The 20,932-nt window shown below is 48.8% G+C and overlaps 1 protein-coding gene across 1 annotated transcript; it reads right to left on the bottom strand.

Moving 5' to 3' along the window:
- Positions 1-292: 292 nt before the first annotated feature.
- On the bottom strand, positions 293-13,321 carry PLAU (plasminogen activator, urokinase). Its single transcript, XM_060236325.1, has 10 exons — positions 13,177-13,321; positions 9,810-9,867; positions 7,668-7,772; positions 6,565-6,739; positions 5,745-5,836; positions 4,795-4,990; positions 3,394-3,539; positions 2,857-2,997; positions 2,182-2,330; positions 293-792 (listed from the first exon to the last, which is right to left on the bottom strand). Exons 1-10 carry the CDS (start codon positions 13,234-13,236, stop codon positions 604-606), a joined length of 1,311 nt encoding a protein of 436 aa, XP_060092308.1. The 5' UTR covers positions 13,237-13,321; the 3' UTR covers positions 293-603.
- Positions 13,322-20,932: the final 7,611 nt, after the last annotated feature.

Raw genomic sequence — 20,932 nt, 5'->3', positions numbered from 1 at the left:
AAACTTGTTCCCCTGTTTGGAAATCAAAATGACTGGTAGCCATTATTTTTAAAAAAGAAAAACATTTTAGATACAAAAAATTAAAACATCGTAAAAGCTGAACAGAGAAAGTTAAGTGCACTTGAGAAATGCAGATGGCAACATTTCAAAACAATCCAGCACTTGAATCTCCCTCCACTCCAGCATGCTTTCCTTTCTCCATTTGTACGCTAATAGCTGATTTTAAAACCTTACAAAAAACAATTGAAATATAATACCCATTCCTGTGAATAATAATGATGTGTAAAGTACATTGGCTTGGAAACACTCAATATTTAAATGTTAAATATTATATAGTGGTTTCTTCCCATTGGAGAATTTGTGTATCATCCACAGAGATGGAGACAGATTTCTGTTTCAGACAAACCAGGATGAACATTAACAAAGGACCCCATGAGAAGTCTGAAAAGATACCCTCAAAAGAGGTAAGATCAACTCCCAGACCAGACTGGGAGTTTCAATGCACTGCATTGTAGTTCGGCTCAGTTTTCACTCTGTTGGCATTGCGACCAACACCTGGGATCTGCGCTTCGGGTCCCTTATCTGGGAGAGGAAATGCTCTTTTCACTTAGGATCATAGTAGCTTTTGAAGTGCACTCCATTCACGTGGGATTCGATCCAAGGGAGGTATCTGGTGACCCTGGTGTAGACGCCAGGCTTCCTTTCCTTTGCACACCCATCGCCCCAGCTGACAATGCCGTAAAGAACCATCCTGCCGTTGGACTCACAGACCAGAGGACCACCGGAATCACCCTGAGAAGGCAAAACCAAGAATGACAGTTGCACTCTCCTTGTGAGGTCCAGCACCTGTCAGAGGTTGGATACGGGGAGAGAAATTCCTTTCATTTGAGTGGGGGGAAGCTGGGAAGAAGAAGAATTGCAGGTTTATACCCTGCCCTTCTATCTGAATCAGAGTCTCAGAGCGGCTCACAATCTCCTTGATCTCCCCACCACCCCCAACAGACACCCTGTGTGGTGGGTGGGGCTGAGAGGGCTCTCCCAGAAGCTGCCTTTCAAGGACAACTCCTGCAAGAGCTATGGCTGACCCAAGGACATGCTAGCAGCTGCAAGTGGAGGAGGGGGGAATCAAACCCGGTGCTCCCAGATAAGAGTCTGCACGCTTCTTTACTTTGTAACAGACATAAGTATTCATTTCTATCCTGCAAAAGGGAGTAACGCCTTGATGTTCAAGGCTGTTTTCTCTCTTTGCAGAGACAGCTCTGCTGCCAACTGCCTGGTGTGAGAAAGGTGTTGGGGGAAAACAATTTGTATTCTTATACATGGGCTTTTTGCACTGCAGTTCTGGTGGGCTGCATAATGGCCCTAGACAATGTATATAAGACTGGTCACCCCAAAGGTGAGCTAGTTTGGGGAGGGACGATGGCTCAGTGGTAGAGCATCTACTTGGTAAGCAGAAGGTCCCAGGTTCAATCCCCGGCATCTCCAACTTAAAAGGGTCCAGGCAAGTAGGTGTGAAAAACCTCAGCTTGAGACCCTGGAGAGCCACTGCCAGTCTGAGAAGACTATACTGACTTTGATGGACTGAGGGTCTGATTCAGTAGAAGGCAGCTTCGTATGTTCTGACACAGACATGTATTGCTACTGTTTCCATCCATCCATCCATCCATCACCAGCTTTCTGACCACACTGGAAGCCTTCTTTACTTGAGGATAGTCCCAGAGCTGACAGTGCCAGTTCTTAGTGACACCTCATTGTAACAGCAGGAAAGGAAGACGTCATGCTAGCTTCAAGGCATCCATCTCCAGCAGACTCCTGACTTACAACAGAGCTGGGTTCCCCCAGCAGGGCACAGGAACTAGGCTGTCTACCTAGGAGATCTTGTTGGGTCTTCTTGGAAGCTGAGCAGGGTCAGATATGCTCAGTCCTTGGAAATCCAGGGCTGCTACACAGAGGTCGGCAATAGTAAACCAACCCTCTTCATCGCTTGCCTTGAAAACCCTACAGGGTCCCCTTAAGTGGGCTGCAACTTGATGTCTTGGGTGGAGGAAAACCCAGGCATGAGATGTTTTTGGTGGAGGAGAAGCCAGCCCTACCCCAGCAGGACCTCTGGCATATTTCATTGTCATGGGTTGCATTTGCCAGGAGGCAGAACTGACAAGTGACTCTTTGAAGCCCACTTACTTGGCATGCGTCTGTCTTCCAGCGTGGGTCTCCAGCACAGAACATGTTGCTATTCAGACCACGATCGTGATAGTATTCGTCCCGGCACAAGGACTGGGATATCAAGTTCACATTGGTCGATTTTAGAATTCTAGCATAGTAAATATCACCTGCAGACAACAGACGTGACATTTGATTAGAACTTTCCCCTGGGAAGTCTAATGCTCACAGCTTTCTTGATGGCAAACCTCAAGACTGGCTACACTGGGGATCTCGCTGTTTTTTAAGAAATCCACACTCTAGTCCAGGCGTGGCCAAACTTACTTAATATAGGAACCACACAGAATAAATGTCAGATGTCTGAGAGCTGCAAGACATGAACATCAGACTTTAAAAGTCACAAGACAGGAAGGAAGGAAGGAAGGAAGGAAGGAAGGAAGGAAGGAAGGAAGGAAGGAAGGAAGGAAGGAAGGAAGGAAGGAAGGAAGGAAGGAAGGAAGGAAGGAAGGAAGGAAGGAAGGAAGTGATGCTGCACTAATCAGTTTTCAAAGAAATCGTACAAACCAAATTATAAAAATGCAGACACTTGTTTGTTGCCGAACTGGGAGAGCAGTTTCAGGCCCCAGCAGCCAGACTTTAGCAATCCTGAGTGCTACTCAGATATACGATGGAAGAAGGGGAAAGGACTCTACTTACTGCTGTTCGCTTTCCCGTAGCCAGAAACTTCGCACCGGAAATTGTCATTCAGTACTAAGTTTTCAGACGGCAAACAAATGGTTTTGACGGCGTTTGACTCTTTCGCGCACTGCCCCGAAGACGATCGGAGCTTCAAAAGGGCTAAATCAGGAGCAGAGAGTTGATTTTACCAACACAATCTCCAGTCATCGACTTACTATAATAGGAGAAATGTTTACACTTCGAGCTACTTCCAAAGGCTTTCCTGGATCATTTTGCACATTACCATTTTGCTCATCCAAACACATTTATTCTCCGTTGATGGTGACGCTTCCTTCTTACTTCTCCCCCTTTGCGGCTAACTCTGCCTCCCCCCTCTCCAGCTTGGAAAAGAACACATGTGCCCCTTGCCTTCCTATATAGGAAGCATGCAAGGATGTTGGAACTTCTCCAGTGGTCCCCTATAGAACTCTTTCTGCTTCAGCACGGCCCGGTTTCTACCAGAAATGTGCAAAGTATGGCAACGACTGGAAGGGAAAATTCGGGGCATCCCATTACCGATGTCATGGTCGAAATTTCGAGATTCTTCTGAAAATTCATCATGAAGGATAACCCTTTCGGCCTTAAATCTTTGTTCATGCGTTTCGTCGGTGGTCAAGGAGCTCTTTCCAAGAACAACCGTGAACTGGGAGGGGTCAAGACTCCTGAAGAGAAAGGCAGAACATGGATTTAAAAAGAAGGGATAATTAAAAGTTTATAGAAAGAAATCGTATGCAACAAAGCAAGTTCTGTTTGACAATTGTAATAAATAGATTAGGATGTCATTTAGGAAGGAAATAGATATAATAGAAAAAATAGGTGACTGTAAATGATTGTCTATGTTTATGTCTATGCTTATGTTTGTGTTAATGTAACATGATAATTTCTGTTTAATTGTAGTAATGTATAGAATATAATTTTGTTATTGTTTGTAATATATATATATATATATATACACACACATACACACACACACACACATACATACATATATATACACACATACATACACACACACACACACACACATCAGGGTGGAATTCTAGCAGAAGCTCTTTTGCATATTAAGCCACATACCCCTGATGTAGCCAGTCCTCCAAGAGCTTACAGAAAGGAGCCTTGTAAGCTCTTGGAGGATTGGCTACCTCAGGGGTGTGTGACCTAATATGCAAAGGAGCTCCTGCTAGAATTCCACCCCTGTATATTATATATATATAGGTTCCTAAAGAGAGCAAAAGGAATACAGCCCTGAATTTCAACAAGATCTCTACAGTGGAAGGGCTTTTTTTGGTAGCAGGAATTTCCTTGCATATTAGTCCACACACCCCTGATGCAGCCAATCCTCCTGGAGCTTACAGGGCTCTTAGTGCAGGGCCTATTGTCAGTTCTTGGAGGATTGGCTACATCAGGGGTGTGTGGCCTAATATGCAAAGGAGTTCCTGCTACAAAAAAAGCCCTGTACAGTGGTGTTTTCAGGAGACTGTTCCCCACACCCATTTCATCCCTCTTGGTTCTAGAAAGCTCATTCCCTGAAAATTGTGTTGGACTCTTGGATGTGAATCAAGCTGAACCATTTGTCTTCCTCTGCTGGAGCTCCTTCCTGCCAGCTCCGCTGTTTCTCTCCACAACCTGCTCGCCCAAGTTTCAACGACAAAGGAAATCACCCTACAACTCAGAGACCTTTTTCATGACAAGTCATGTGCCGTGGTTGGTGTTACACTAACGGCAGTGATGAACATAGAAGGAAAAATACACAGGTATGTTTTAGCTACATGTGCTGTGAGTCCCAATTATTATAGCCTTCTCTGGTGCAGTTCCAAATGTTTGTGTAAAAAGCCCTGCTCACAATGTTGACCAAGTGGTTGAGAAAATGAAGACATCCAAAGTGGAGGGAAAGCAAGCTGGTGGTGATATACTTACTTCCCCTTGAAACAGTGAGCCGCTGTAGCAACCCAGCAAGGATCTATGAGGCTTCCCCCACATAAGAACATAGTCCTGCCCTGTCTCTTCATGTAATAGAAGATGGCTGCTATCCAGGGCTGAGACTCGATCTCCGCCTGCTTCCCGCCCACAATCTTGAAGTACTTGCTAAAGCTCCTCTGGCCGCATGTGGCTTCTGTCGAAGAAAGGAAAGATGTTCAGGTGGAGGGCAAGAAAAAAATTATTAGGCAAGAAAGAAATTTCTAAGCTAACTCTCACAAAAAACACCCTGGGAAGGACTGCAGGAGGGCGATGGCTCAGCAGAAGAGCTTCTGCTTGGCCTGCAGAAGATCCTGGGTTCAGTCCCCAGCAGCATCTCCAGGGAAATTGTGCCAGGACGCTCTAGGACTCATAATAAACCTCTATGGTACCACAGAGTTTTAATGCAAGCCCAGAGCATTGTGCTGGGAACACTCTAGGATTCATGATAAAATTCTATGGTACCATAGAGTTTTACTGTGAGTCCTAGAGCATCCCTGGTGTGATGATATCACTTCTGGGTGACATCATCGCGCCAGGGACGGCATGCAGCAATGAGGCTCTTCAGGGGCAGGGATCCCCCCAGCAGCCTGCTCCCTGTCAGCTGGTTGGGGTCCTCCAGACCAGGGGATTCCCCACTCCCAGTGGGAGCTTGGCAACTGACTTTGATGGACCGAGGTCTGATGCTGTGTAAGGCACTTTTGTGTGTGTTCATGGTCCAGTTTATTATCAGGACTTCTTTGCAGTCAGAATATACATTGCAAATGAAGTACATGTGTTTTCATTTCCCTTGTGTGGTTAGATCAGCAGAACGATGTAGTTCTTGGAACAGAATCTGGATTTCTTTAATCACATCCTGCCTTGATTTTGAGATTCATAATATCTGTTGCTTGAAGTAAGACATAACTTACGTTTGTGACAGTCTGGTATGTCACAGAAGGTTGAAACGGTTCTGTATTCCTTCCTAACGTAACACCACGGTTTAGCCCGACCATCTGGATTTCTGTAAAATAGCAAAGTGATGTCTGCAATGATCCTTGGTAATACTAGAACCTACCAGCAGAGGGCTGTAAAGTTCCTTTATTCAACAACCAAACGCTGCTGAATATGTTTCAGACATCCAGGTTAGTAACAATTCCTGTTAAAAACTACCAAATGCAGAAACACTAGTAAAGGAGGACAGGACTCCAGCAGCACTTTTAATTGTTATCAGGAACTTTTTTGTAGCTGAAACATCCTTTGCATGTTAGGCCACACCTTCCTGATGTAGCCAATCCCCCTGGAGATTACAGTAGGCCCTGTCAGAAGAGCCCTGTAAGCTTCAGGAGGATTGGCTCCATCAGGGGTGTGTGGCCTAATGTGAAAAGGAATTCCTGCTGCAAAAAAAAAATAAGCCTTGATGTTGAGCAATGGTGGTCTTCATCCCCTACTCTTGCTGCCGCTGGAGCAAAGAAGCCTGGAGGGTTGGGAGTTTGGCCACTGCCCCTTGACAAATGGCCACCCTGCTTGTCCCACCTGAATCCTAAAAACATCAAAATCATGTCCTTAGCCATGAGACCCTTGCGGTTCTGGGAGTGATAGATGGGATGTACTGGAAGAGCCAATCAGCCATCTTTAGGACTGCATGTCTTGTCTATGGTTATCGGAAGAGGGGAGAGGCTGTTGGAGCCCATGCTGTTTAATGCCCACCCAGGGGAAATTCGCAGCCGGTCATCTGTTTTGATCCAGTACCTGCAGTAGTTGTGCTTGCCTAATCCGAGCTCCCGGGCATTTTCCATGCCGTGGTTGTACGACTCCCTCTTCAGCCAAATGGAGTCCCAGTTCAGGCATCGTTCATTCAGCTCGTTCACCGACTTGGTCCCTCTGTAGTCCTCTCCGTTGCCCGTGTAACACTGGCTTTCGACATCTGAGAACAAAGGTGAAGGTGACCATCAGTCTCAGTTGACAACAGAAAATTTGGCTGCCTTCACAAGGATATTTCGCTTTATGTCATCCCCAAACCACTCTGGCGGTGGTAAGGGCTCCATGTTACTTTGTCATACAGTCATCCAGCTTCTGGGTTTCCCCTGGCTTTGTTGCATCTTTTGCCAGTCCTGCTTCGGTACAGTCTTTCCAGACAGAGAGCCAGTTTGGTGTAGTGGTGAAGTGCGTGGACTCTTATCTGGGAGAACCAGGTTTGATTCCCCACTCCTCCACTTGCACCTGCTGGCATGGCCTTGGGTCAGCCACAGCTCTGGCACAGTTGTCCTTGAAAGGGCAGCTGCTGTTAAGAGCTCTCTCAGCCCCACCCACCTCACAGGGTGTCTGTTGTGGGGGGAGAAGATAAAGGAGATTGTAAGCCACTCTGAGTCTCTGATTCAGAGAGAAGGGAGGGGTATACATCTGCAATTCTTCTTCTTCTATTCAAAGTGGGTTTGTGGTCTGCAGGGCTTTTTTTGTAGCAGGAACTCATTTGCATATTAGGCCACACACCCCTGATGTAGCCAATCCTCCTGGAGCTAACAGTAGGCCCTGTACTAAGAGTCCTGTAAGCTCCAGGAGGATTGGCTACATCAGGGAGGTGTGGCCTAAGATGCAAAGGAGTTCCTGCTACAAAAAAAGTCCTGGTGGTCCATTAGAACAGGAATATGAACATTTCTGTGCCTCTCTACTTGCATCCAACATCATTGCTTGGATTGAACTCAGCAAGGCTCTTGCTTAAGTAGATTTGCACTGGATCATATTCTAGTGTTGAAATGGCGTCACTTGACCAGCTAGCCATAAAACCAGTTTGCTGAGAATGATGCTAGTTCTGGGCAGTTAGGCGAAATGGAAACGGTTGACAGGAACCTTACCTATTTCACAGTGATCTCCACTGTACCCCTGAGGACACAAACAGCGTTTGACTCGTGAAAAGAGGTGATAGGAGATGCACGTCCCTCCATGCAAACAGTGGCAGTCTGGAAACAAAAGACACCAATGCACTGTTATGTTGCACAAACACGCACAGTGGCATGCTCTGCTCCCAAGGGGAAATGTCTATGGCAGGGAATGGTTAGGAGCAGAGGAGACTTGGAGGAGGACAGAGTGTTGAACAAGGATATTTCTCTCAGGGCTCTTCTCCTCGCACCTGATTCCCCCATAAGGTGTGTCCTGAGTAGGGTTGCCAATCCCCAGGTGGGGAAGATGATCCCCCAGTTTGGAGGCCCACCCCCCACTTCAGGGTGATCAGAAAGTGGGGAAGGGAGAAATGTCTGCTGGGCACTCCGTGATTCCCTATGGAGACTGATTCCTATAGGGTATAATGGAGGATTGATTTGTGGATATCTGGGGCTCTGGGGGAGCTGTTTTTTGAGGTAGAGGCACCAAATTTTCAGCATAGCATCCAGTGCCTCTCCTTAAAACACCCTCCAAGTTTCAAAAATATAGGACCAGGGGGTCTAATTCTATGAACCCTCAAAGAAGATGCCCCTTTCCTTCATTATTTCCGAAGAAGGGAAGGCATTTAAAAGGTGTGCTGTCCTTTTAAATACGACAGCCAGAACTCCCTTTGGAGTGCAGTGATGCTTGTCACAGCCTTGTTTCTGGCTCCACCTCCAAAGCCCCCAGATATTTCTTGAATTGGACTTGGCCTCCCTAGTCCCAAGTCCTGCGAGGGGGTGGGCTGCTGGAGCCGTGCCTTGGGCAGCAGCTGCAATGGAAGTAAGAGTTGGGGAAAGGATTACGCCTCCCCCCTCTCCTTCTTCCTTTGCTCCAGGGTTCCCTTCTCTGTCCCTAACCTGTTTTCCCTTAAAAGAAGGGATCGTTGTAGTTGTTGCACAGCCTTTGTTTGCCCTGATCAGGGTGGCCAAGCGCCCAGCCCGAGGGATAGCAAGCCATGCTCCCGTGAGTCCCAGCCTCCAAAACATTACAAAACGAACGTTAGAATAAAGACAAATATATAATATATTCAAGTTTCATCAACATAATAAATTCAGCCTCACATACAGTCCAAGGAACTCAAGCATCAGAACGCCAGTCTCATTGTTTTCCAGCGAATTAATGCCCAGACTTCTTCAGGAAAGTTCTGATAAAAATGATCAATGTTCAATCATGACCTTCAGGGTTATTCATTGACGAAAGTTTGTGGCATTCTTACCCAGTGTATAAAAATCTTTATTGGGAGTTTGAAGAAACTCTATGCGAAACAGGGGCACTAGTGCAAACCTGTAGCCTTTGGATTGCTTGCTGCACTGATTGAACATTGATCATTTTCATCAGAACTTTCCTGAAGAAATCTGTGCATTAATTTGCTGGAAAACAATGGGACTGGCGTTCTGATGCTTGAGTTCTTCCGACTGTATAAGAGGCTGAATTTATTATATTGATGAAACTTGAATATATTATATATTTGTATTTATTCTGACATTTATTTTGTAATGTTTTGGAGGCTGGGGTTCACGGGAGCATGGCTTTCTATTCCTCTGCCTGTTTTGCCGTGATTCTCTTGTATGGTTACACAAGCCCCCAGTCCGGGTGGGGGAATCCACATTGGGCTGGTGTGGGGAACATCCCCCTACGTTGCCGGCACGATGACGTCATCCGGAAGTGACGTCATCGTGCCGGTGACATCGTGCAGCAGTCGCTCTAGATGTTTCCAGGAAAATTCTATGGTTTTCCCAGATGCTCTAGCCATTTGGGAGAGAAAACTCTATGGTACAATAGGTACCAGGTGATGTCATTGCCGGGGATTTGGCAACCCTAGAATGGCCCAGGCTAGCTGGGTTTGCACCAGGCTCTCAAACTAAGCAGGGTCAGCCCTGGTGAGTATTCGGATGGGAGACCATGTGCCCCCCGGGTTCTGACACAGAAGCAAACCACCTCTGCACAGCCTCCAGCCATGAAACCCCTGTGAGGTGTTGCCAGAGGTCGGCTGCAGCCTGGCAGCACCTTCCACCCCCATTGCCTTCCTTTGAGCAAGAGACGCTCCCAGATGGCCCCAGAAGGCATTTCTGTACCTTGGTGCCCATATTTAGTTTTGCTTGCTGATTCGTGCCGTTTCTCCCAACGCCAAGCCTAAGAGGGAACAATCACCGGTGTAAGTTATTCTAAAGGAACTGGATGCAGTGGGGTTACGAACAACAGCCAGGCTGTATTTGCCTTGCAACAAGTCGATTGTTGTTTCCAGTCTCAAATTTATTTATTTGTTTGTTTTCGATTGATAGCCCGCCCTTTCCCAAATGGGCTCTGGGGGGATAGCAACAATCAATAATACAAGATTAAAATCAAATACATATAATAAAACAAAATACCATCTAAAAGCAATATAACAATCTAAAAACAAACTCCAATTCTGCAGTTGGTAATCTCCAATTCTGCAGTTGATCACAGAGTTGGTACCTCAAAGGTCATCTAGTCCAACCCCCTGCACAATGCAGGAAACTCACAAACCCCTCCCCCTAAATTCACAGGATCTTCATTGTTGTCAGATGGCCATCTAGCCTCTGTTTCAAAACCTCCAAGGAAGTCTCCACCACCTCCCGAGGAAGCCTGTTCCACCGAGGAATCGCTCTAACTGTCAGGAAGTTCTTTCTAATGTTGAGCTGGAAACTCTTTTGATTTAATTTCAACCCATTGGTTCTGGTCCTGCCTTCCGGGGCCACAGAAAACAATTCCACACCACAATATCAGTTGCCTCCACTCCTTCCACACATCCCCCAGTTGGTGTAAGATAAATGGGTCAGCAGAGTCATATCATCAGGGTCCCTGCAGCAGGAAGCCCGCAGAAGAACAAAATATTCACTGCCTCAGTGGAATGCCTGGTGGGACAGCTCTGTTTTACTGCAGAACTGTAACAGTCCCTACAGGACCCTAATCTCCAATGGGAGCTTGTTCCAACAGGTAGGGGCCAGGACAGTGAAGGCCCTGGCCCGGGTTGAGGCTAAGTGGACTAAATTGGGAAATGAGCCAAGGGATCTTGAGGATGGCTTGTCCAGTAAGAGGACAGATGAGCTGGAAAAGAACGTTTGACCTGAATCCAGTCCCCAAAAACAGTCGGCTGGACCACAATGCTATGGAAAGCATTTGAGGTCCTACAGCAGTCTTTAGGCTGCATCAAAATGGAAAGGATTATGGTCATTCTGTGTTCTTCTTTGGAATGGCATCAGATGGCCTGTGTCTTGTGCCCAAGAGCTAGAGGCCCCAGCATTGCCTCGCTGGTGTCTCTATTGGGTGGCATTTGGGGGGTGATGCGATGTTACCTCTGGCTGACTCTCTAGGCTGCCTCCCTTAGACTCTATACCAGGGTTGGCCAAACTTGTTTAACGTAAGAGCCACATAGAATACATACCAGATGTTTGAGAGCTGCAAGACATGAACATCTGATGTTTGAGAGAAGGAAGGAAGGAAGGAAGGAAGGAAGGAAGGAAGGAAGGAAGGAAGGAAGGAAGGAAGGAAGGAAGGAAGGAAGGAAGGAAGGAAGGAAGGAAGGAAGGAAGGAGAAGATATTGGATTATATCCCGCCATATACTCTGAATCTCCTTTACCTTCCCCCTCCCACAACCTGTGACACCCTGTGAGGTAGGTGGGGCTGAGAGAGCTCTTACAGCAGCTGCCCTTTCAAGGACAACTCCCACGAGAGCTATGGCTGACCAAAGGCCATTCCAGCAGGTGCAAGTGGAGGAGTGTGGGTTCAAACATGGTTTTTTCAGATAAGAGTCCACTCACTTAACCACTACACCAAACTGGAACGAAGGGAGGAAGGAAAATAGATGAGGAAGGAGGAGGCATGGAGAGGTGGAAGGAAAGCAACTTTAAATGCCTTCTCCAAGCTGCTGGCTGGCTTGGAGAAGTGATTTAAAGAGAGAAATGCCTTCTCCAAGCTGGCTGACAGGGGGGTGGGGGCTTCAAGAGCCACATGTGGCTCCCAAGCTACAGTTTGGTCACCCTGCTCTATACCATACTAAAGGAAATTCCAAGAGAGTCACCATTTTTTCTCTCTCCTGCTCCTCAGTCCCTTGGGGTAGGAAGAAGAAGATATTGGATTTATATCTCGTCCTCCACTCCGAATCTCAGGGCCTCAGAGTGGCTCACAATCTCCTTTCCCTTCCTCCCCCACAACAGACACCCTGTGAGGTGGGTGGGGCTGAGAGGGCTCTCACAGCAGCTGCCCTTTCAAGGACAGAGTCTTAGAGCAGCTCACAATCTCCTCTCCCTTCCTCCCCCACAGCAGACACCCTGTGAGGTGGGTGGGGCTGAGAGGGCTCTCACAGCAGCTGCCCTTTCAAGGACAGAGTCTTAGAGCAGCTCACAATCTCCTCTCCCTTCCTCCCCTACAACAGACACCCTGTGAGGTGGGTGGGGCTGAGAGGGCTCTCCCAGAAGCTGCCCTTTCAAGGACAGAGTCTCAGCGTGGCCCACAATCTCCTTTCCCTTCCTCCCCCACAGCAGACACCCTGTGAGGTGGGTGGGGCTGAGAGGGCTCTCACAGCAGCTGCCCTTTCAAGGACAGAGTCTTAGAGCAGCTCACAATCTCCTCTCCCTTCCTCCCCTACAACAGACACCCTGTGAGGTGGGTGGGGCTGAGAGAGCTCTGACAGAAGCTGCCCTTTCAAGGACAACTCCTGAGAGAGCTATGGCTGACCCAAAGCCATTCCAGCAGCTGCAAGTGGAGGAGTGGGGAATCAAGCCCGGTTCTCTCAGATAAGAATCCACACACTTCACCACTACACCAAACTGGCTTTCTGAGGGCTGCTAATCCTCCCCCCTCCCAGCCAGGGAAAATGAAAGGACCACCAAGACTGTGGCTCCAAAGTACAAGTGTACTTATCTGCAGAAGCTAGCTATGGCCTCCATCTTGAGGCACATTTCGATTTTGTGGTGGTGCTGGTGGAGAAGGAATCCCTGGCAGGGGTTGGCTGAGCTGCCCTGATGTCAGGACGAACACACCAATCCCTGACGTGCAGAAAGAGCTAGTGAAGGAGGGGCAGCAGAAGGCCTGACCCTGAAAAGGCAGCAAGCAGGGGAGGGGGCCTGGGAGAATTAGGAAATGGGGCTGAATTGGGGGGAAAGTTGAGGGGGGGCAGAATAAAGGCAGTGAGATAAATCTGATAGGGCAGATAAGAGAGTGCATGAGTAGAAAGACAGGCTGAAGCTCACACAAGGTTTTTCTGGGCACAAATTTATATCCACATTTATTGGTGGTCCCAAACCACAACCACGTGGCAGAAGATGACGAGCAGATGTTTTTAAAGAAATAAAGAAAGAGGATGCAAAAATAGGTTCGGGCCCCTGATGAAAGAGGAAGCATGGAAGTTATGGTCAAAAATGGAAATAAGTCCAAACATGGGAGTCTCTCTGGGAGTCTGTGGGGGTTGCGCAACTCACCAATGCCAAGTCTGCGAGGAGAGCACTCAGCAGCACAGAGGTGATGAAGAGCGACTTCATGGTGTGGGGAAAGAGGTTCCTATTTTCACGGGTCTGGCTGTTCCCTTCTCCGCTTCCTCTTTCAATGATTTCTGAAAGCAAAAGAATGACTTCAACCTGCCTGTCCCTTGGGGTGTTGAACATATGAACATATGCAGCTGCCTTCAACTGAGTCAGACCCCCCCCTTGGTCCATCAAAGTCAGTCTTGTCTACTCAGACTGGCAGTTGCTCTCCAGGGTCTCAAGCTGAGGTTTTCATGCCTACTTGCCTGGACCCTTTTTGGTTGGAGATGCCGGGGATTGAACCTGGGACCTTCTGCTTACCAAGCAGATGCTCGACCACTGAGCCACAGCCCCATTCATGGCTCTCCAGGGTCTCCAGCTGAGGTTTTCATGCCTTCTTGCCTGGACCCTTTCTAGTTGGAGATGCCGGGGATTGAATCTGGGACCTTCTGCTTACCACTGAGCCACCGTCCCTTCCCAAACCTCCCTTGAACCTCCTTTAAATTTGCGGGAAGGGAGCTGCTTTTCTCTTCTGTCTCTGTCCTGAACTTCAACAGGAACCAGGCATGGGTCTTCAATCTTTTCAACATCAAAGGAGGCTCACCAGTAGGGGTTTGCCGGCATATTCTCTCCTCTGCTTTCTCCCCACCACCTGGGAGTCAAATGATGCGGCTCACCCAGTCCGTGGCATGATTCCAGCCCTCCCCCCAAAAACGTGGGAACAGCCACCATGGAGCTGGACCTTTCACAGAGGTAGCATGGTCTGCAGTGACTGTCTGTTGTATTAATAAAGCCTGGGGGAAAACCCTAATGTGACCATAAATGACTACAGGATCATATAAAAGTTCCTGTTATCTTGCTTAAAGCTTCTGTATGTTGGTAATTATAATTGGGAAAAATACATGGAATGTAAAGGAGGATTTTTTTTCTTTTGCCCATCAGAAGGAATCTTGCTGTTTGTAAGATTCCCTCCAGGATTCTGGTATTTTGTTAATAAGAGCTGTGCACATTTTGCCTGTGTTCCAACAGCCCAGTCCTGGAACTGAATTCTAAATCTCTTCTCTCCACTCCACCAACAGCAGAGCCTTCCAGCGGCACAGAGACTTTCCCTTTGCAGAAGAGGCCAGAAGTGGAGCAGAGCAAAGGGTCAAATGCAAAGAACTGAGATACAGTTGAACTCTGCCAGGGCTTTTTTTGTAGAAAAAGCCCAGCAGGATCTCATTTGCCTATTAGGCCACACCCCCAATGCCAAGCCAGCTGGAATTGCGTTCCTGCTTTTAAAAAGCCCTGAACTCCACTGACACTCTTCAGCACAGGTTCTGCAAGGATCCCACTGATTTCTGTGTGGAATATTCTTCCACCAGGGTGTGGGGCTTTGGAGTGTGGGGTTGTGCCAAATGCCAGGCAAGAGGAAAGCAGAGTTCTCACTGCAGAGTGACTGAAGAAACCCTTAAGAGGTCTCTCAAGGATCTTATCAGAGGGACCTTATGGCCACTTTCCCCACCAGCAAACGGTTTCCCATGCTGTTGGGAGCTGATGCTTTGGCACTTGGGTTTCAAAGTACCCATATAAAATTGATGGGAGTCATCCTTTGTAGCCCAGAGGGGTGGGGGGTGGGGTTCTTCAGTCTCTGTGTGGAGCAACCAGGAAGGTGTTGGGACACAAACAGGCACATCCGGTGCCGATTGCCAAATTAGGCAACTCACAGTCTTTATTCAGGCAGGATTCAGTTGGAGGAATCACAGATGGCTCATGAGACAAATATCAGTTTCAGCACACCTGTGCTTTGGTTTTTTGGCAGAGCCAGGTAAAGAGAATAACGAGAGCACTGAGAAATAAACACCACCAAGCCTGTTCCCTCTACAGCACTTTGACAGTCCTTTAAAAAATATTTTATTTCCATTCTATATCTACAAATGAGCAAAGTTTGTCCTAAAAATCCAGGAGTAACATCCCTACATCTGCCATAACAAAATGCTAAAGTTCTAGGAAGCATTTTCCATGTGTGTTATCATCACATGTCTCTATCTGTTCACGTCTAGGTCTCAGTCAATATGTCAGTCTAACCACTCTTGAATAGTCTTTGAGTCTATGCATAGCTTCCCATCTTACATATGAACATCTGAAGCTGCCTTCTACTGAATCAGACCCTTGGTCCATCAAAGTCAGTCTTGTCTACTCAGACTGGTAGCAGCTCTCCAGGGTCCCAAGCTGAGACGCCTACTTGCCTGGGCCCTTTATAGTTGGAGATGCCGGGGATTAAACCTGGGACCTTCTGCTTACCAAGCAGATGATCAACCACTGAGCCACCATCCCTCCCTAACATATTTGAAGCTGCCTTCTGCTGAATCAGAACCCCCTCAGTCCATCAAAGTCAGTCTTGTCTACTCAGACTGGCAGCGGCTCTCCAGGGTCTCAAGCTGAGGTTTTTCACACCTACTGGCCCGGACCCATTTTAGTTGGAGATGCCGGGGATTGAACCTGGGAACTTCTGCTTACCAAGCAGATGCTCTACCACTGAGCCACCATCTTCGAGGCCTTCCTCCAACAGTTGGCAAATGCTAATCACCCAGCAGTAACTGCACACCATGCAAAGGCTCTTAATTTGCCCAGAATTCATTTTGTCGTTCCTGTGACCGCCTCACACTGGGCTAGCACAGCCATGTTCTCTTTTCCTGGACTCTGCTGAGTGGTCAGATCCCTTCAGTGGCGGTCTTGACCACTCCATGCCTCTAGGCAAGTCACCAAGACAGCAGTCCTCTGCATTGGTGACTCACACTGGCATGGGGGCAACACTGGCACCGGGTCAAGCTGTCCAAGAGATGCAGAAGCAGCACCATCCTCGGAGAGTGGATCATGGGAGATTCGCGGATTTATATGATTTATTGTGCTTGCAGATCCCACACTGGGTTTGCCCGTTGGCTCTGTTTTGTGGACATTGTTTCTCAGTTTCCATCTTTCAGCCTTTCTGACCCAGAGGATGCTTGTGGTCAGGGCTTTTTTTGTAGCAGGAGCTCCTTTGCCTATTAGGCCACACCCCTCTGATGTAGCCAATCCTCCTGGAGCTTATACGGCTCTTATTGCAGGGCCTACTGTAAGCTCCAGGAGGATTGGCTACATCGTGTGTGTGTGGCCTAATATGCAAAGGAGCTCCCGCTACAAAAAAGCCCTGCTTGTGGTCCAATGCTCATGGCTGAACAGACAAGGCTTCTTGGCCAGAGCAGGCCCCGACCCAGAGATTGCAAGCAGCAAACAGGCTGCTGGGGCCTCTGGCTGACCCCAGGCCATGCTGCTGAGGGCTGGATTCCTGAGGAGAACCTTTCCTCGCAGGCAACTTTCCTCCTGCCCCAATGAACGGTGGTTTCCCAAGCCCTTGTCGGACCCTGGCTACCCTGAAGACCACCCCCCCCCCCAAACCCCACGTTATTACACAGGAGCAGATGGTCCAGGTGGGCAGCCATGTTGGTCTGAAGCAACAGAACAAAGTAGGAGTCCAGTAGCGCCTTGAGGACCAACTAAGTTTTTTCGGAATGTCAGCTTCTGTATGCATGTCCACAAGTCCTCGACTTGGGGTTGGCTCTGTCGTGAACCCGGAAACTTCAGCTAGTGCAGAATGCGGCTGCTAGACTGCTAATAGGGCGGCCCAAGTGGGAACACATACAGCCAGTGTTGCAGGAACTGTGCTGGCTACCAATAGTGTACCGGATTCGTTACAAGGTGCTGGTTATTACCTTTAAAGCCCTATATGGCCGAGGACCTGTTTACTTGAGGGACCGTCTGCCCCAAACGTTCCCCAGAGAGTACTAAGATCTGGATCTCAACATCTCCCAGTGATTCCCAGGCTGAAAGAGGTGAGACTGTCAACCACCAGGGATCGGGCCTTTTCGGTGGCAGCCCCCTCCTGGTGGAATCAATTGCCAGAAGAGGTTAGGGCCCTGCAGGACCTCACTCAGTTCCACAAGACCTGTAAAGACCACTCTCTTCCGGGAAGCCTTCAGTAGACTGTAGGAGAATTCTGGAACAACTGTCATCCTAAGAAGAACATCTGATTTGTTAGCACCAACTGTAGATTGTTTTTAATTTATATTGTGTAATGGTTTCATTGATTTTATGATTGCAATCATAGTATACTAGGATTTGATGTAAGCTACCTTGAGCCCGCCTCAGCGGGGAGGGCGGGGTATAAATCGAATTAAACCTAAATATAAACACAAACAGCATGCAGACTTCATCAGACAACAGAAGGTCAGCTTTCCATTCCGTTGTCTGGTGAAATGTGCCTGATAAGGAAGCTGGCATTCTGAATAAAACTTTGCTGGTCTGAAGGGTGCTGCTAGATGCCTACATCAGCAGCTGGCCATTTTCAAGAAATCTCAGGGGATTTCTCTGAGGCTCAGCCAAACAGCCCCCGGCAAGGAAGCAAGTAGCGACAGGTACCCGCCCTGCTATCTTTGCTGCAGATCCAGAGCTGGAGTGTGTGCGTAGCTGCATTACTCTTTGCAGCACTCTTCCCTAAAGATATTTCTCTGGCACCTGAGAGACAAACCAATTTACTGTGTATAAAGCTTGGCCCAGAGCTCACTTTGGGTTGGATGCATGAAATGGATTCTCGTTCAGCAAAACTGACACTAAGTGGGCAGAGGGGGGGCGGGATGTGCACGGTGGGTTAAAAGGAAAGAAAAGGCAGGAAGTGGAACGTGTGACCCTTGAGATGCAGCCGCTCCCTTTTCCTGCGCCAGTCCCTAAGCAGAACTTTTAAAGTCTCCCTCAAGCAGTGCTGGCATTGGTCTGTCTGGTGGGTGGCTGGCCACAGCCGTGGGAAGCGGGGGACAGGCTGAGAGCTGTCAGGGGGTGGTGTTGCATGCTCTTCCAGTCACCTGTGCCATGTTGAGTTTTCCCACTTCCACTGAAGGAAGAGGCAGCGTCAGATTAAACCCTGTGGAGGCCCCTAGGCAGTCAAAATCTCGGGGGGGGGGGGGGCTCGCAAATTATCTCAGAGTTGGAGCAACCACCCCGCTGCCCGTAGCCCCCCTGCAACCTGCAGGCACCTTCTCAAAAGCACCTTTGACAAAGGTGCAAGGGAGAGGCAGGGAGAGGCAAAATTGGCAACAATGCCAGCAGCAGCCGCACCAGACAAACCGGGCAAAGAGTGGCTCAGTTGCTGGCAGTGCGTGCAGGCTGGGAGGGCTGCAAGCGGGGGGGGGGGGGAACCGGGGGAGAAGCCAGCCCAAGGTCCCTAAAGGTGCGGGGGCCCACAGGCCAGTGCCTACATGGCCTAACTGTTAATCCAGCCCTGGGAAGAGGCCTGGCATCTATCCCGACAGAGCGCATGGGGAGCTCAGAAATGCTACTCTGGCACATTTCCCTGCGGTCTCCCAGAGGCAGCAGCCTGGGACCTGATCCCTGCTGTCTGCAGTGCAGATGGAGGCAGGCAGGGAGGGAGGGAAATCACTCTGCGCATGAGAGCAGATCAGCCCTTCCCCCACTCCTGGACTGCAGGGTCCAATTAAGCAAATTACAAAAAAAAGGTGGGCAAGAACATCACTGGGACATCCACGTCCTTTTGTTTCACCTGGACTTGCAGCAACAGCAATTAACAGGCAACTTTTATTGCTATGCAGACCAAATGGTCTTCCAATTTATTACACTACTTCGCCATTTGATCCTAACTTTTGTATCAGTACAAAATAGGAGTTGACTGCACCTTTAAGACCAGTATCAGTTTTGTATCAGTTTACACTCTTAACCCGCCAACCGCATGTATTTCAGCCCACTGTACCGCCACCCCCTCGTCCAAAGTAGTATGCATGCATACGGAAACTTACATATCCTGAATAAATTATTAAAACTTTGTTGGTCTTGACTCCTGCTTCATTCTACCAAAAACAACCATTCTAGTGAAAGTTAAAAGGCAGGTTCTTCATGCAAGGCTGGTGTTACTTAATTGAAGCCAGCAAAATGCGGAAAGAGAGAGAAACTAACAGCTGCTGCCCCTTTGGTTCTTCACACACCGCTAATGTTTCAGAAGGCATATCCTGTCTGCTTGGAATTAGACCAGTGCAGACCAAAGGCTGCATCAAAACCTACAAGAAAAGGCACTTGGCTTGGATGGAAACGGAGAAGCAAGTAGAACTGTGTCTAAACCCAAGCCGTCATACCCCGCAACAGAAACCTTAAAGAAACCTTGAATTATTACATTTTTGAACATTCAAAACACAGTGGACCCAGGGCTCCCTCTAAGCCGAGCTAGTGTGAGCTAGCTCATTTTTGTCTTTGCTCAGGAAAAATCGCCCCACAGCACACTAATTGATGCAGTAGCTCACAACTTTAATATCAGGGGCTAATGAAGCAGAATTTTTGCTCACAAGACTCCACAGCTAGAGAGAGTATTGAATGGAACCATGGCTAAACCCCAGCCAACCCCACTCCAAACTGCACAGCTACTTATAGAAACCTTCAAAGAAACCCCAAATTATTACATTTTCCAACATCACAATGGGATCAAAGTGTTCTGCCTACTTCTGATCATTAACAGCAGCAAACAAAAGAGGGCTAAAGCAGAAAAAGAGGGCATCCTAACAACTGCATTCATGCGTTTGCACACAAGTGCATTTCTTTCAGGGCTGTTCTCAGAGGGCGCGCCTCAGCCAGTCTACACAGCGCCTTGCTGAACGCTTGTTCTCTTCCGCAGAGAGATCCAAGCGGGCAGCCGTGTTGGTCTGAAGCAATAAAACAAAGTAGGCGCCAAGCGGCACCTTTAAGACCAACAGAGTTTTATTCAGAAATGTCAGCTTTCGTGTGCTAGAAGCGTACTCCATCAGACAAGAGGATGGAATGGCAAACAGCCCTAAACATAGAGAAAGCGGGCAGTGAATCGGTATGCAAAATCATGGAGCTGCAGCGCAATTTGGGGTCTGCCGATTGCTAGTTGGTGTTGACTGGGCTGCGCCCACAAGGGGGCCAGAGAAATCAGAGTCGCAGATTGAGGCCGATGGGAAGCGCCATAAAGAAGAGCCTCTTGCCCAGCAAGACCCAGGGGGCTTCGCAAAGGGATCCAGGGGGGCGGCAAGAGAAAATTCGCTGCCCCCAACGGAGCCGGAGAATGCCGCAGCCCTTCAGCCCCCCGGGGAGGGCTCTTTTTGCGCACAGCAAGGTGGAAAGGCGTCGCACTCACCGCGCCCGAAGGCTGCCTACGCTCCCCAAGCCCCAGGCGCTGCTTCCCCGGCTGCTGGGCTGGCTGCTCCGTCCGCAGAGGAAATGCTTTCCTATATAAACCCTCGCGCTCAGCTCTGATTGGCCAGCGCCTGCCGCGGATGCATTCCAGCGCGATGACAACGACGACGATGCTGCTGCTGCTGCTGCTCCGCGCTGCCCCAAGCTCGCCAAACTCCGGGGACCTGTAACTCTTTGCAGACAAAGACCCTGCGGAAAGGATTCCCGCAGGGGGGTGGAGGTGGGAATTCTGGCAGGGCTGCAGTTTCACTGAGCAAAGGCGCTTCTGGATGCGGCCAGGGCCGCCTTGCCCCTAGGCACACTAGGCGATCGCCTAGGGCGCTGGCCTTCTGGGGGCACCCAATTGGGCACCCCCCTCATGTGACTCGGTGATGTTCTCCGTGCGGGGAGGGTGCCAGAAGCTAGCTTTGCCTAGGGTGCCCGACAGTCTAGGGCCGGTCCTGGATGCAGCTGCCACTAGTGCTCCCAGTCTATGCTGAGT

This window comes from Heteronotia binoei, chromosome 4, assembly GCF_032191835.1.
Source record: "Heteronotia binoei isolate CCM8104 ecotype False Entrance Well chromosome 4, APGP_CSIRO_Hbin_v1, whole genome shotgun sequence".
Classification (NCBI taxonomy): Eukaryota; Metazoa; Chordata; class Lepidosauria; order Squamata; family Gekkonidae; genus Heteronotia; species Heteronotia binoei.
Note: the sequence above shows the minus strand (reverse complement) of the source record. Positions and strands in the feature narration are given on the sequence as shown.